This window comes from Scomber japonicus, chromosome 18 (assembly GCF_027409825.1).
Source record: "Scomber japonicus isolate fScoJap1 chromosome 18, fScoJap1.pri, whole genome shotgun sequence".
NCBI classification, from domain to species: domain Eukaryota; kingdom Metazoa; phylum Chordata; class Actinopteri; order Scombriformes; family Scombridae; genus Scomber; species Scomber japonicus.
The window spans coordinates 22,547,468-22,563,979 of NC_070595.1; the positions used below are offsets into that span (position 1 = coordinate 22,547,468).

The 16,512-nt window shown below is 40.1% G+C and overlaps 3 protein-coding genes across 7 annotated transcripts in view; 2 read left to right on the plus strand and 1 right to left on the minus strand.

Annotated features, from left to right (window-relative positions):
• Window positions 1–3,870, minus strand: part of dnm2a (dynamin 2a) — a 28,383-nt gene extending 24,513 nt beyond the window's left edge. For all 5 annotated transcript variants that reach the window (XM_053339172.1, XM_053339171.1, XM_053339170.1 and 2 more), the window contains exon 1: window positions 3,448–3,870. In XM_053339172.1, coding sequence (XP_053195147.1) covers window positions 3,448–3,608 — 161 coding nt within the window. In that variant the 5' untranslated portion in view covers window positions 3,609–3,870. The remainder of the gene's footprint in view (window positions 1–3,447) is intronic.
• Window positions 3,871–4,122: 252 nt separating this feature from the next.
• On the plus strand, window positions 4,123–8,931 carry qtrt1 (queuine tRNA-ribosyltransferase 1). The gene is made up of 9 exons (XM_053339211.1): window positions 4,123–4,382; window positions 4,466–4,534; window positions 5,104–5,242; window positions 5,355–5,549; window positions 5,870–6,008; window positions 6,103–6,178; window positions 6,268–6,377; window positions 7,200–7,284; window positions 8,290–8,931. Exons 1-9 carry the CDS (start codon window positions 4,146–4,148, stop codon window positions 8,440–8,442), a joined length of 1,203 nt encoding a protein of 400 aa, XP_053195186.1. The 5' UTR covers window positions 4,123–4,145; the 3' UTR covers window positions 8,443–8,931.
• A 1,806-nt stretch (window positions 8,932–10,737) lies between these two features.
• LOC128379288 (potassium channel subfamily T member 2) overlaps window positions 10,738–16,512 on the plus strand; it is a 35,121-nt gene continuing 29,346 nt past the window's right edge. The window contains exon 1 of the mRNA XM_053338911.1: window positions 10,738–10,826. Within this exon, the coding sequence (XP_053194886.1) occupies window positions 10,738–10,826 (89 nt within the window). The remainder of the gene's footprint in view (window positions 10,827–16,512) is intronic.

Below are 16,512 nucleotides of genomic sequence, written 5' to 3' on the forward strand. Positions count from 1 at the left end.
CGGGTTTCTCTGAGGTCTCATGGCAGCAGATATGATAACAACCCTCCACCCAGGACAGCCTGCAACTCTAGATATGATGTCCTCCCACCCCCCAAAAGGAACACAATGTCATCACAGTATTCGCACAGCCAAAAACGGAGAGACAGGCCTGATCATCATCACTAAACTGAATTAATTACAGTCCGACTTTAATTAAATTAAACTGTGGACAAAGCCGGGAAAATCACACTGACAACTTCAGCTAAATGTTATCCAGTGTAAAAAAAAATAAAACTGTTGCCTCTAGTAACAATTAACTTCAGACAATTTGTAATCTGAATCTTGTTTACTGTCTTTTGTCGGCCATGCTGTTTGTTCCCAAAAAGCTTTTGGTCTCATTTAACTAGCTAATCAAGATAAAGGCTAATCTGAAGAGTCTCCTGAGCCCTTTAATGCAACTATAGGTAGAAATAAGTAAGTGCTCACATTTTTGGTACCCTTTACCTTTTTCCAGTCGACATTTTGACTTGTCATAGAAAATCCACACATATAAATTATAACATTGATGATGGTTCTGGATAATTTAGCTGTAAGTCAGTAAAACATGCCAGCAAAGCAGCACACACACACACACACACACTATAAGGACCCTGGCACTGACGCACCTGAGTGGAATGTGGTCTTTCCTATTAATAAGTTACACCTGATTGTGTAATCAGAAACATCTATTAGTGTAAACACTAAGGCTTAAATGTTTGTTACCATAATGTACAATAGATTTTAGTGTAGAAAGTGCATGTTCAAAGTGTCAGGAAAAGCTTCAGGTCCCTTGATGATAAAATGTAAATAAGGAAATAAAAAATACACACAGACACACAGACACACAGACACACACACAAGCCCCGACCAACAGACTGAAACATTCACAAATACAAGAGGCGGTCGAGCTAGGGTGATTTGATTAGCGTCTGTCCAGCAAACCATCTGATTTGTTCTGCTCTCCTGTGACAAACTTGGAGGCAACAGAGGCCCAAAATGACATCAACATCAACAAGATGGGTCATACAGGACACAGTGAGCAAACTCATCCCCACCTGACCTGGCTACGCTGAAAAATTAGGACTGCCATCTATTGAGAGGCACCAAGTACACACAACATATAGTCTAGTCCTAGTTTCCCTCACCAGATTGGCACTGAAAAAGCAGAAACTCAACGTGCCGCATGCTGATGAGCGATGGCAGATTATGATGGCCGAACATTTGCCAAGTTAAAGAGAGTAAAAGCGATGGAGGCAAGTCGCCTGGCCACCTGTATCAGATCATGACATCAGTGAGGAATTCAGGCGGGAGAGCATGATACGAATCTGTGTCTGAATCATACAGTCTGGTCTGAAATGTGTCTCCTCTCAAACACTAAGTGACTCTCTCTCTCTCTCTCTCTCTCTATTGTTGCTGGTGCCGCAAAAAGGGAGCAATGGATTGTTTTTCTTGCCTGGGGACGCAAGGATGAAACCAGCCTTTCACACATGACATGCACCTCTTCAAAAAGAAAGAGACCTTCAGCCACTGAGGTAAACTGTAACAGCGGCTCACGGCTCACAGATAAAGAGCCTGCAGTCGCTACAGGAAAAGTGCAAGTCAATTATCTTATGACGCAAAATGCTTATAGTTTTATGGAACAGATGACTGGAAAACATTTAGGTGCTGGCCTCTACTGAGCTCAAACAAGACCTTAGATCAACAATGAGTCACTGCGACATGAGACATGAGCGTGCTGTTGCTATAGTGATGTGCAGCACCTCCCAACTGCTTCCAGGTTGAAGTTAGATTTGACCTTGTAGCTTTGAGTTTGACTTCTACTGCTCCACCTTTGGCAGCTGTCAAGTTCACCTGCATGGCAGCAACAGGTGTTTAATCGACACAATTAAAATGTACCACTCACACACTTCACATGAAAATGTGCAAAAGTAGGTGCTTATATGTGTGACTTATGAGCACATGGGTGCATATAGGTAGACGGCAAGCAACAGGCAGTGAAATTGAGTCCACCAGGAAACGCGCCATATTAATTACTGCTGATATATGTGAAGTGCTCTCACAGTGCAAAGTCCTACTCATCTCAATTAATGTACACGCTCAGTGGCAGTCTAATCTGTCGGCGTGTTCTTGCCTCTGAGCGGTTAGGACATGCTATTGTCACTGTGTTTACAACCAAAGGCCTGTCTGCATGCCATCTTAATATCCAATGTACTTCCTCTCCCTGAACCCGCTGGCCTGCGCTTACGTGTGTGAGATTGTGCATTCTCTGTGTGGGTTGGGTTACACACTAATGTCTCTGAATGGGGTGGAAACCTGCTAAACAAGCTGCTTTAGAGCAAGCAGGTTTTTGTTTCTATATCTGCAGGGTGATCTCACCCACTGCTGACGTGGGAGGGGACAACAGGACCAGCCTGTTGAAGAGCACCGTGGCTCACACCTTATATCGCACTAAATAAATGAAGTGTCAAGACCACTTCCTTGATTTCTAAAGTGTTGCCAAAAACGGTAATGAAAGAGGAAGATGGTAAGGGAAATTGTGTCTACTTCAGACATGAGCTTGCACTGTTTGACAAAACATCAGCATCTTGACCAGAGAATTTTTGCTTTGAGGTCAAAAAAGTGTCACTATATAAAAAGCGCTGGATTAATTAATGCTGTAATAATCAACAAAGCAGGTAGCTCACTCTATCTCCACTGTTTTTACTCTGTGTCCCATTAACGTATTTGTCCTTGCCTATCTGTAAAAAAACCCAAACATGCTAATGTAACAACAAACTGCTGAGTGACCTTCTAAAAAAAAAAAAAAAGTCTACAGCTACAAAGCAAATAACTGGCAAATTGAAAACCCCATTGAACTTTCTGGGTGTGGCATGTACAGTAATTATAAACAGAACCACAGGAAAAAGTTCCCATTCAAGACTTGACGCCAAGTAGGCAAATAAAAACATATGCACTGCGACTGCATTGAAAATACACTGCCAGCCTTTAACTGATGACATTTCAAGAAGGGTTTTTTTTATTATGTTACAAATATCAGGGAGTAGAAAGGGAACCAGCTTTACTAACAGGCTTTAAATCCATATTCTATACCCAGAAGTGTTTACATGTTGTATTGTTATGATTAAGACAGTTTACACCTAAGCTCTGGGTACACAAAGGTTCATGGATATACTTTGAGCTTTTGTTATGCTTTTAGGTCGGCTCACTGGTTTGTCACGTAAAGGACGTATGTGTCAACGTCAAGGGGTTGTGTCTAAGGCAGGTTTACGACAAGTACGTAACTTTATATTGACGTTATGTGTACTGACAGAGTAACTCTCGGTAAATAGCGTAGTATTATGGTGGAAATGACAGTTTGAAAAGATGTTACATCACACAAGAAACGATGTCAAGTATGAGATGAACTTAAATTAACCTCAATCAACTTACCTGCCAACGAAATTTTCCAAAACAGAGCTTTTCCCAGCGCTCTGTCCTCCGACCACAGCGATTTGAGGAAGGTCCAAATTGCAACTCTGGCCAATCGAGCTGAAGGCGTCTTGAAGCTTGTTGATCAGGGGAATCAGGTCTTCCATGCCCCGGTTCCCCATGGCTCGGTTAGCTCGGAGAGCCCAACACAACTCAGAGCAAAAGGCTAACTAGCTCGGTAACGTTAGCTTAGCAGCAAGGTGCTCTCGGGTTACTCTGAAATGTTGCCGCTTCAAAAGCAGCTCGGCCGTTTTTCACTCTCTCGTTGAACAGTTGAGCGGTTGCCGTTAATGCAATTCAAACCAATACCATTGCGTGTTGTTTTGAGCACATTAACTAAATAGCCAGTCAGTCGAAACGGACGGAAAACTCGCAAAACAAAACTTCCTCTACACAAACCTTATCCGGTTAGAAGAGACGGACATCCGATCGAAACCGGTGATTATGGCCCCGCCTCTTGTCTGGAAAGAGACACATTCTATTGGCTAATATTGCTGCCTCTCCACCTATTGAGCATTTTGATTGGACATATAAAAGGCGTGTTCTTTTCTCAGTACAAATCTTTGTATTTTTATTGGTCGACCTGAGTGTCAATTGTAGCCCCTTAAAAATCACATGGTGACTGTAACATGGCTGCTGAAAACTCTCCTAGCATAAACATGTCTGCACAAAAAGCTATTTCTGCGGTTTCTCCTCTCACTCTGCGAATTATTGCTGAGTGCCCAGTGACTAAAGCAAGAGCTTGTGATCTAATTCTGCCACACTGTGCAGTCAGCACCCCGGTTTTCATGCCTGTCGGTACTCAGGGGACCATGAAAGGAATCACTGTGGATCAGCTGGAGGGTCTTGGATGTCAAATATGTCTTGGGAACACATATCACCTGGGCATGAGACCGGTAGGTAAAACAATTAGTGGCTATAATAAATAAAAGCAACTTTTTGTAAGTGTGCGTTTTCCTTTCTACACTATTGTTTACAGGGGCCTGATTTGATCGACAAAGCCAATGGTTTACACGGGTTCATGAATTGGAAGAGAAATCTTTTAACAGTAAGTACAACTTTTCTTAAAGGACAGGTTCACAGATTTTCAAGTCTTTCTTAAAACATATGTCAGGCGCCCAAATGAACAGTGAAATAGGTTTTTCTTGCTGTAATAATTCCTCCTATTCATACTGACCATCATAAGATTCCCTCATAATGCACTTACAATGTAAATGATGGGGGCCAAAATCCACAAGCTCCCTCTGTGCAAACATTTATTAAAAATCTTATGTGGAGCTAAAATATGCTTCAGTTGTCCAAATGAGTCACAACAAGTAGATATCTCTCAATGTTACAGTCTTTTTAGTCCCAAAGTTCCTCTTTTTGTTACCTCACTTTCACCGCAGCTTAACAGGGAGGAAATACATAGAGGGAATTTGCTGGTCCCCATCTCTTACATTGAAAGTGCATTTGAAGGGGATGTTATTATGAACAGTAAGTAAAACCTCTTTCAGTCTTCATATAGTCACCTGACTGTTCTTTTAAGAGAGACTTGAAAAATTGTGAACCTATGTTTTAATGAAGCATAGATAACAGAAGAGTTGAAAGCATTGTTTGACCTTATTTTCCTTACAGGACAGCGGAGGGTTTCAGATGGTATCACTTGTTGAACTCTCAGAGGTCACTGAAGAAGGGGTCAAGTTCAAGTCACCCTATGATGGCAAAGAGATCCTCCTAACTCCTGAGAAGTCCATCGAGATACAGAACAGTCTGGGTCTGCAATGATTTAAATTCCTTTGATGAATGTAAAGTAAAGATTTGGACCATGTCCTCACTTTGCCAGTAACTAACAGGCAGCATCTCCATGTTTCTCTACGTTCTTTCAGGGTCAGACATCATGATGCAGCTGGACGATGTGGTCAGCAGCACTGTTACAGGACCACGGGTAGAGGAGGCCATGCACAGATCCATTCGCTGGTTGGATCGCTGCATAACAGCCAATAAAAAACCAGACAAACAGAATCTTTTTGCCATCATCCAGGGAGGGCTGAATGCAGAGCTTCGCAAAACCTGTCTAGATGGTAAAAAATCTTGTTCTGTTGTACAATACGTTTTCCACTTTTGATCACTTACTGCTCTCCCTGTATACAATATTTTAAAATGCCATGGAAACCCATTTATGTAGACCTACTTTTACAGTTGGCTGGCAGCTTGGAAATCTTCAAACTGTCAAGACTGATATTTTCTGTCAGTTTTAAAGGGCATAAATATTGTACTGTGATATTGACAGCAGGCATCAATCAGCAAGTCACATATGTTTTATTGTCAAGTCTTGTAAATTACCCAGTTTTTGAGTGTGAGACACTGATGATAAGGGGTCAAACTTGTTCCTTTCTTGTAGAAATGACTAAACGTGATGTTCCTGGTTTTGCAATTGGAGGCCTGAGTGGAGGAGAAGAGAAGGATGATTTCTGGCGGATGGTTACACTGAGTACAGACCACCTGCCTCGAGAGAAGCCTCGCTACCTCATGGGTGTGGGGTACGTTTGTTTGTATACTGTAAGATTCCTCATGAGAACAGCTGTAGTGCTTACTGCTGTGGTGTTATTAATTGGCATAAAATGTTTGCTGCAGGTATGCTGTGGATTTGGTGGTGTGTGTCGCTCTGGGATGTGATATGTTTGACTGCGTGTTCCCCACCCGAACTGCAGTAAGCTATACAACGTCACACACTGATGAATCATTTTTAATCACCTAATTCCATGTGTGTTTCTGACGGTAATGTTTCTTTTCCTGCAGAGGTTTGGCTCTGCCTTGGTACCTTGGGGAGCTATCCAGTTAAGAAGTAAGCAGTATGCCAAAGACTTTCAGCCCATAGACCCAGACTGCAATTGTCCCACCTGCAAGAGGTAAGTTGAGAACAAACAACAGGTTGTTATGTAAGCCTGGTGGTTTGGCTTACAACAGAAATCTTTTATGTTGTTCCTCTTTAGTTTGTTCCTCTTTAGTTTTTCAAAGCATTTCTTTGAAACTTTCATTGGAACAGAAATTAAAGCATATAAAGAACTAAAGGGCCCAGGAAGCGTTCATACAGCAGCTGTAGCTCAGGAGGTAGAGCAGATCATCCACTAATCAAACAGTTGGTGATTTGATCCTTGATCAAGATACCGAACCCCAAATTACTCCTGATAGCTGTACTGTATGTGTGTATGTATGTGTGTGTGAGTGGGTGAGTGAGCTTAAGAAACATTGCAAAGCACTGTTTCGCTCCAGATGAGCATGTTGGCACTTTGCATGGCAGCCTCTGCCATCAGTGTAATGTGTGTGTCAATGGGTGACTAGTGGCATGTGCTGGAAAGTGCTTTGAGTGGTTTGAGATTAGGGAAGCGCAATATAAATGCAGCCAATTTAGATTTGATTGCCTTGGAGCAAATTACTTCATTTTGTTCTAAAAGTAGAATATTTGGCAGATAGGAAACTGCCTCAATATTTTATCAGCATTTCATTTAATTTATTGTATGTATTTTCACTGTATATCACACAATGAAATCTGAATAGACATATAGCTATTTTAAAGCTATTTAGATGGTTACTCTTATGTCAGTTGCTCCACATACATATTGTCAGTGATCCAGCTTGGTGCCAGTGTTTGGTTTTCATACATTTTATACAGTATAAATGTTTTTAAACTGGAAGAAAGGTGTGACTGATGTTCTTGTCTTCTGTTTCAGACATAGTCGGGCTTACCTGCATGCGCTTTTTAAGAGTGACACTGCTGCCATGCATCACGTCACAATCCACAACATTGCCTACCAGGTCAGTATTAGAAATGTCTCATAGCATAAGCATAACATAATATCACTACTCACAATTAAAGCCAGATTTAACATCAACAAAAAAAACAATTTAGCACATAACACAGCAACATTTTACATATATAAATAGAACATTTATGACCACATTGGAAACAGTTGTAATAAAATACAACATGTCTTGTAATACATGCACAAAATACCCTTAGTGCATGTATTATTTGTGTTACATCACTTCAGTCGTTCTGTATTCAGTATTTGCAATCCTGCAAGTTAGAGATATTAACCCAAGCCACAAGTCCACACAGTGGACACAGTTTCTAAAAGTCTAATTGCTCTGACAGAAATCTGACAGAACGTGTTGAACTTTACAAACAAATTTGATGTGATTCAAATTATCATCTTTAAGCACTTTCTTGAAACTTGCTCTGCAGCTCTGGCATTATCAAAAAGATAATGAGTCTCCTCTTGTGACAGCTGTGTCCCAGGAAATAATGTTCAAGTTGAAAGTGCATAACACATACTGCCTGATTATGCAACATATTCATTATTTATTTTTTCAAAAGTCTTTTATTATTTTTGTCCCCATTAAAGCCACAGTAGCAGAGTGGCTCTAGGGACAGGCATGCTGGTTTTATCAGTATAAGTATTTGATGAATTACTATGACATTTTATAGACCTTTATGGTCTTCAAGTGGATGAAAGCTAATGAGTTTCCTGACTTGTCATTCAGCATTGCCAGCAGGTCAAAAGTTAGTTAGTAGCTCCTGTCCAGCGCTTCAGTTCATAGCAGGATACCTCTACAGCTTATGAGCAAAGTCCCACCAGATATTACACGCTAAGATGTTACGTGCTGCCATTGTAAATTGTAACATGTGCAAAATGTTACGATATACTCTCGGGATGCCGACTTTATATTCTATAAAGGTGCAGAACAGAAGATGATTTCCAGCTAGAGATCAATAATCACATTATTTTTCCTCAGTTCATGAAAGATTTCTCTTTGCAGCTCACTCTGATGCGCTCCGTGAGGCAGAGCATTGTGGAGGGCCGTTTCCCTGAGTTTATCCAGACGTTTATGAAGCGACTGTTTCCCTCTCACGACCAGTACCCCAGCTGGGCTGTGGATGCTTTAGCCTCCGTCAACATCACATTGGAATAAAGCTTGGAAGGCGACGGTTTTATTCAGTGTGGGGATTAACGTCAAACAATGACTGAAAGCTTTGATATCTTTTTAAGTGACTCTTTTATGGATGATTGTTTTCTACTCTTTGTTTATATTTATGTTGCCACATTTGTTGGTGGCGAAGAAAATGGCTTTAAATCTGAAAGAATAAAGCCTGATTGTCTTTTGTAACAACCTGCTTTACTCAGCCTCTACAAATTGTCCTCAGAGTACACATTATGATAATGTGTGACTGAATGGGGTTTAAATGAGGTTTGAACACATGAACTATCTCCTGATATGCTCAGACACTTTTTGTTGTTACCATGGCTACGCAGTTAGGCCCACCCACTTAAAATGAAATATTTTGCCTTCCTGTCAACCTAGTTTTGTGGGGATGAACTCATTACAAGGTATTTCATTCTTGGCAAGGCATAATATGAATAAATGAACATGCATTTTCTCATGATTTACTTTTCATCCTAACAGAGTAATAGATATCAGCTGACTGTTCCAACAGAGAGATGAACCTGGCTCACTACAGATTATGTGCTTGTGTAATTTCACATCTTCCCACCAGAGGGCAAAATAGACAAAACCAGAACAAAGTGTGACAGTAAAACTGAATGATATGCTGTGTAGCCTACAGTGGAAACAGCAGTCCAGCTGTCTCTAAGAAAAAATAGCATTAGATTTTTATGCAGGAAACTAAAACATCAAAATTATTCACAACCCTGGGTCGGCATCTGTTGTTGTTATAATAATAATAAAAATAATAATGACAGATCATTATCTGTGTTATCCATTGTTCTTCTAATCATTAATTGATTTAGGAATAATCCTGCTTGACCCTGTGAGTGAAGGTTTTGTTTGGAGTGCACAGAGGTGCTGGTTCATCAATGCTTTACCAAAGGTAATTAATATTAATTAATGCAAGTTAATTTGAATAACACCTGTTGTCTTGTGGCTTTGAGTCAACAGTTCTCTCTAGCAGAATTTCATTATAGCTTCCGTTGTAACCATAGGGTGTAAAACATTCAACCCCTGACATGTAGCGTACTAAGCAAAACTAATATCTAGAAAATTGGTGTAAAATGAATAGTATTTTGTATATAATGAGAGTCTTTTACAAGTGAGTGAGTTTTACAAGAGAAATCTAATATTCATAGGGGGAACTATTCATATGATAATGAGTTCACAGAGACCTTTTGTGTTTTTATATGATCATAGCCCACATTTATAGGAACTTCCAGCTCTGTATGTGTCTTGATTTTATACATACATGTCAAATTAATTACAGGATTATGATTCTTTCTCATGAGGAGAGTGACCTTTTTAGGGTGCCCCTTTGCTTCTACTGTGTGTTTTGATTATATATAGCATGTGGATGCTTGGTGAGAAAGCAACATAATGCAGAGCTTAGTTGGCAAGCGCTGCAGAATTATGTTAAGTGTCTGGAAATGAACACGCACAGCCAAAGGGTTGTACTAAATACATTAGATACATTCTTATGTGTATAGGCTATTTCTGCACTAAAATGTCCAACATGGAAAAAATGCCTCTAAAAAAGAACTATAAGCCTACAGGTTCAGAAGCCGTGTTAACATGAGAAAAACTGTAGATCTTTATGCAAAAAATAAAAGAAATGTGTAGACTCACAACAGAGGCGGACAGGTCCCCACAGAAGTATGATGGACATTTCTAAGGATCACGTGTGTACGACAATTTTAGTATTCAGGATTAGACTGTACAGTAGAATGCTAATAATGCGACGCGGATATTAATGGAGAACGTTTATTGTAGATTTTATGTGTACTGTTTTTGTTGTAGATTTTTTTTTTTATTATTCCTGACATGCAAAGCCGTCGCAACAGTATTCCCCAACGGCTGGTTCCATATTTGCAGTCAGCGCGTCCATGCGGAGCTCAGGCAGGGAGGATGCTGGTGTTGAGAAAGGCAACCAGTTGCTCTCCAGCTGTCACAGTTAAAGTGGAGCCTCCCCTACGCACCGACGGATGAGCATCCTCTACCTGTTGCCTCGGCGGGAGTAAAAGTAGAGCTGCATTCTGACGGGTGCCAAAAACAAAAAGAAAGAAGTTGATTTTCTGTTTAGGAGGGAGGTCGAGGACGATGCCATGAAGTGTCATCATCAATGTTTTTGTTTCTAATCAGCGTTTTGAATAGCAAGAGGAAGAGGAACGGAGTTGGTTTTGGGGTGGTCCACCTCCTAGGTGTGGAAGTGCGGTTTGCGGTGATCTTTGTCTCTGTTTCTGGGCTCTAAGGAGGAGAGCCATGGTCGAACTGGAGAAGGAGGTGCTCCCGCTGCCCCCTCGGTACCGGTTCCGAGACCTGTTGCTCGGGGACTGGCAGACCGACGACAGGTAGGGATGTCGCTCCTGCACAGTTTACGCACGGCGCACTGAGTCCATTACATATGAGTGCGCCATGAGAGCATCATATCACCTTATCTAAAAAGTATGAATTTGTTTTGTGTTTGCATTTTCTCTCTTTGATCTCACGGAATCAGGTGTTTTAATGTGTTGGACCTATTCTACGGTATTGTAGTGGGTGCTGCAACAGGTTTACCGTGTGTGCGCAGAGGCAACTGTTGCTAGTAGTGCTAATACAGTACTAGCACACCAAAATCAACATATCCGTTTAACACCAAGGGGAAAAAAACAGACTAAATATTTATTGATTCATATTTTGAATTTAATTTATTTTCATTTCATGCATTTGGCGCATCTTTCAAACAACAAAACATTCCTTTGGTGGCACCCACCAGGATGAAAATCCCTAATGAGCATCAGTATGTCACCCTGTCCATGTTACTCCTCATGCCATAATTCCTGAGATTTACAGTGAACCATTGCTACCTGGAAAGGCAATTTCAAGTGGATGCTCTCAGTAACTGGCAATTAACCTTTGCTTACACTCCATTTGCAGAGCAGTAGATTTGGCGTGCCATATGATATATGCATGGCTTAATTTGGCTATTTCATTATGCTGTCTAATGGAAAACCTTAACCTTCATTTCACACGTGGTCTCACTCGTTGCTAGGTGGAAATAATGCGGACCAAAACACTTGCTCCTGGAGTTGAGTGGGTGTCTGGAATCGGGTAATTGGAGAACCTTGCTACTGCAAGCATGAAAGAGATGACCACTCCAGGTCCAGACATTGCCAGACATTACAGAGACACTAGTGCTATACTGTGCATAACATGTTACCTAGACTGAGGCCTCATCTGTCAAGAATGCATATTATTGGAATATGTGTCTATGCTAAAACAACCAGTATTGTTTTTATTCTGTGATTGTACTGTATCTCTGGTCTCCAAAAGGTGTGAACAGGCCTGCACTCCCCCTTCTCTGATGATCTTCTGGCCTTCTGTATTTTGTCAGCTCTATTGCCCAAGGACAAATGTTTCCAAACCAGAGTGCATTGTGACCTCAGTCACCTGATTACAGGCTAATTGACAGGGGGGTTGCTGCGTGTTTCTTGGAAGTCCACAAGACACAAAAGGGTAGTTGATAGTCATGGTACTGTTAATAACAAAAAGAGTTGACAACAGCATGGATGATTTCACCAATTGATTTTAAAAAAGATAAAAAGAAAGGCTGTTCAGTTGAGATTGCTTTTATTGGTTGGGAGGTTACAGAGATAGTTGGAAAGGAGTGTGCTAGCTGGTGCCGCAGATGTGCTGCAATACCCTGTAAACACAGTACCATCAGGATGATGTGGATGAGTGTTTCCAGGGATATCCTGGTGTCGATCACTTTCGGGGCTCTAGAAAGCACTGAGGCTCAATTAAAGCCCCTGCGTAGGCTGTGTATGTACATTTATTTTGTCGTATGGCAGAGCTGTAGTGTACAGTCCACGCACCCTGTCTGCTTCATCCACTAGGTAGATCCTAATTATGGGCTTTTGTATTTAGCAAAGTAGAAAATTAGTCCATTGTATTTCTAATGTGTGTAACTGTGTGCGTGCTTGCCGCTCTCTATAGCTATTCTATATGTGTTTGATTAGAACATTTTTTATATACATACATTTAGACACTTGTGAAGGAGAAACAGTGATTTACAGAACACTCATTGGTTAAGATGTTGATCTCAGTGGCCAGGGAGTATTAGGTGCCATAAAATGGACTGATTGGAAAAAAACAAGAACTGTGATTGATAGTGACAGAAAGCTTAATTACAGCTGAATCACACAGCATTTATGTGCCATGCTCCATTGATCTATAAGATAAGCCTTTAACTAACAGACAGTGGGTGTAGGTACACAGATGTAGCTCCATACAGTATGACCACATCCCAGCACATCCAAAATGTCAACATGTGTATGCATAACTTATCTCCTTGACACTTAGGGTTGCACTCTACTCTGGGGAAAACATACATTATCAATCCCTATAATCCCTCTTCTGTCCTCCCTCCTCTCAGCTGGCATCCCTTTGGGGGAGTGTGTGTTTATATGTCCATACATCCCCGCCTCACCCCATCCCACTCCTTCAAATCTTAGTTCTGATTGAAGTGCCTCCAATACCATGCTTTAACCCCCTTTCAAGAGCTCTCCTGTAACTCGTTGGAATACATTGTGATGAGGGCTCTCAGGTGAGGCAATTTTCAGCACAGACTTTTTAAAGAAGGGAATTGATTTCATAATTTATTTCACAAAGAAGGATCTTCCATATGCCACTGATTGTATCTATAATGGCTTTTTTAAAAACCTTTCCAGATGTTTTTTTATATAAATTTTTAAGTCAGCTTGAATCCTGGGCTGATGTAGTATGTGTCGTGGAGGGGGTATCCTGGCCCTCAAATGTATATTCATGAATATTTTATTCCTTAGGTTTACATTGCCTTTGGTTTTGAAACAGGATTTGGTTATAAAACATGCAAAACTACAAACATATTAGAACCCAGCATTGGCTGTACCAATTCTTTTTAAAAATTGGAACACATTTTTGTAAAATTTGGCTTGTTTTATTTTGTACAGACTAAAACAAGCCTTCTTCCCCAGATAGATTGAATTTGAATGGGAGACTACTGCCAATTATTGTTATCGATGTAGCTCCCACAATCCATGACTTAATCAAGAATGTGTCTGATAATCAATCAGTATGTGACCGTGTGTCCTGATGTTAGAGAAACATGTCAAGGACAAAATGTAGGATCTCTTTAATGTCACCGTTCTGATTACATGGACACTATTTATATTCTCTGGCAGTGAGTCAGAAGCTTCTGTTTTGAGGAAATGCCAGATGACTAAACAATTAAATACAGATCTTTTGCAGGCTGATGATAAGAATTTTGCCAGTCAAAGTAGCTTTATGGTTTTCCCCCAAAATAAACTGATATTGAATCCTGACATGGATGAATTTATCCAACCTGCTTGTTTCTGTTAAGATAGGTCTTTGATTCCATAAATCACAGCCCATAAAATGGTTAACTAAGATAGCTTTCTTCTAGGATTTAGTGAGTGCTTTTCATTCACAAATTCACCTGTTTTATTTTTAGAATTCTCAGAAGAGTAAATGTCCTGGTGTAATGCACAGCAATTACTCCAGCAGTGCAAAGCAATATACCATTATTCACAGACTTGATAGCTTGCTCGTAAGAGTCAATCAACACACATGACTTGCAGCACACCTCTGTTGTATGTCTAATTTGTTAGAAGTAAAACGAATTATATCAGAGTCTCTATTGCTCCACACTAGCTGGTCTCAGCAGGAGCTATCCTCAGAGTCCAATATTACCATACTAATGACAGCCTTTTGTCCTCAAAACAATCTCTTATTGGCTGTCGCCTCCACATCTTCTCTCACTCAATCTCTGTCTACTCTCCCTCATCCCTTAATTCCCTTCTCCTCCTTAATTCCTCCAGTCAAGACTTAATCCAGTAAGGCCAATGTACAGCATGATCTATCAGTATTGTCAATATTCATGCCAGTTTTAAAATGCTGTGACTTCAGTACAAGGTGAACGCTGAATACCTTCAGTGGGCCTTTCAGATCTCATGCAGTTTGGATCTCAGTCACATCATTTATAAAATAGTTCAGAACACTGATAGCAATCTCTGTCAAGAATTGTAGCATCGTGGACCTATTATTCATCATGTCTGCCCAGTCAGCTGGCATAAAGGGAGCTTATTAAAAATACAGATGGCATGTGTTATCAGAATGTGACTGAAAAGGTGATTTTATCAGACTTGAAGCTGGGTGAGAGAGAAAGAGGCAGGGATGCTTCGACTATTTTCCTGGGAAGGGGTGCTATAAAAATTCAGCATGAACTACTACACCTGTTGCACATAGACTACTTCACTCCTCGCACAGTTATCACTTCCTTCATGGTGTCCCACCCTAGACAACACAGCAGTGCTGATTAGACTGAGCTATTAGTCAGCCAAAGGTTTTAATTTCAAATAATCTGACAATGATACAGTTATTAGGAAAACAAGGAAGCAAGATTTAGATGTTCCTTATTATTGTGACAACAAACATGGTTAATATCACAGAGGTATAGCCTATGTTACACATGCTTTTATCAATCATGAAACCTTGATAAAGTCATTACACAAATCATATAGGCTACTGGAATGAGAGACCATGAATGAAGATCTTTTTTATACATGTATTTATACTATATTATATCATGTATCTAAAAAATAAATTGCATGAAATTGAACTAGGAAATGAAAATAGGCAATCATAGAAAAAAAGGTATCCGCAGTTAACTCAGCTGGTGTCTGAACATTTGAACACTTTTTCACAACTGTACTTTCACTGTCAGCTGTCATTTCAGTCTCTCTCTCTCGGTTTCTCTCAGGGCCGCTTAGCTGGCTCAGAGGGAGCCCAATTTCACTCGACGTGCTAGATAACTACGCATCAAAAGTTCTAACATGAAAAGAAAAAGCTTATATATCAGACTGTATATGTGTGTCATTTACTGATTGAGACATTTTCAATTCAGTTCAGTTTTCAATTTGATTTTATTTATATAGCGGAAGAGGAGAGAGTGAGTGAGCGAGGGAGAGAGAGTGAGTGAGCGAGGAAGAGAGAGTGAGTGAGCGAGGGAGGGAGAGAGAGAAGCACAATAACAACAGTAATAACAGTAAAAATGATCAAAATAATGGAAGTATGACTAATGATAATAATCATTTTCATTCGTTAGCATTGCATTAGTATTCACAGTATTCATAGCTTTAGTAACATGGCTCAGCAGTTTTTCTTGCTAGGTTGCTAGGCGCTAAGGAGTCTTCTTGGCTCAAGATGATGCAAACAGTACAGGCCTGTCATTTCTCTTTACATTTATGATTTCCTACAATCACATTGAAACAGTCACTATGAAAGCATACATTGTTTATAACAGTGAACAGAACCTCCGATGCACAGCCAGTATTCTCAATCTGGTGCTGATCGGTCGCAGGAACATCTTGTGAAGACCAAAATGAACCACGGCACACTGTGACTTTATTAGGAACAAACAACGCATTCTGTCTGTAGCTTCTTCAGGTCCACAAAGCAAAATAACTCACGTGTGATGGATTCAAATGGTTCACATGACTAATTCATTCATTCTAATTCCTGTCAAAAACACAATCACTGCTCCTATAAAAGGATGTTTTCATTTAATACATTGGCCGCATTGCTTAAATTGAGTAATAACACAAAAGTTATTGCTGATAAGACAAAAAATAGAGAAAAGTGAGCCATTAAAATGAGTGAGCAATGGACTTTATAAATTATATTATTTCTTTAATATAGAAGATTCATTTTTAACTGCATTCCACACAAGGGGGGATTTGCAAAGAGGCAATATTATTTTATTATGATGATGATATTATTAACTTAGAAGTCATTATGCTTATTCTTTAAGATAACTCCTACACGGATAGTTTTGAATAGGCAGACCTCGTAACTTCTTTCATTACTTGCACACATCCTCACTGCGGTGCACATAATACTGCCAATTTAGATCTTGAGGGAAGTAAAACTAAAAACACTCATTTGCTAATTGAAATTAATTTGGGGGCCCTGCATGACAAGCTGGGTCTTAGAGTGGGG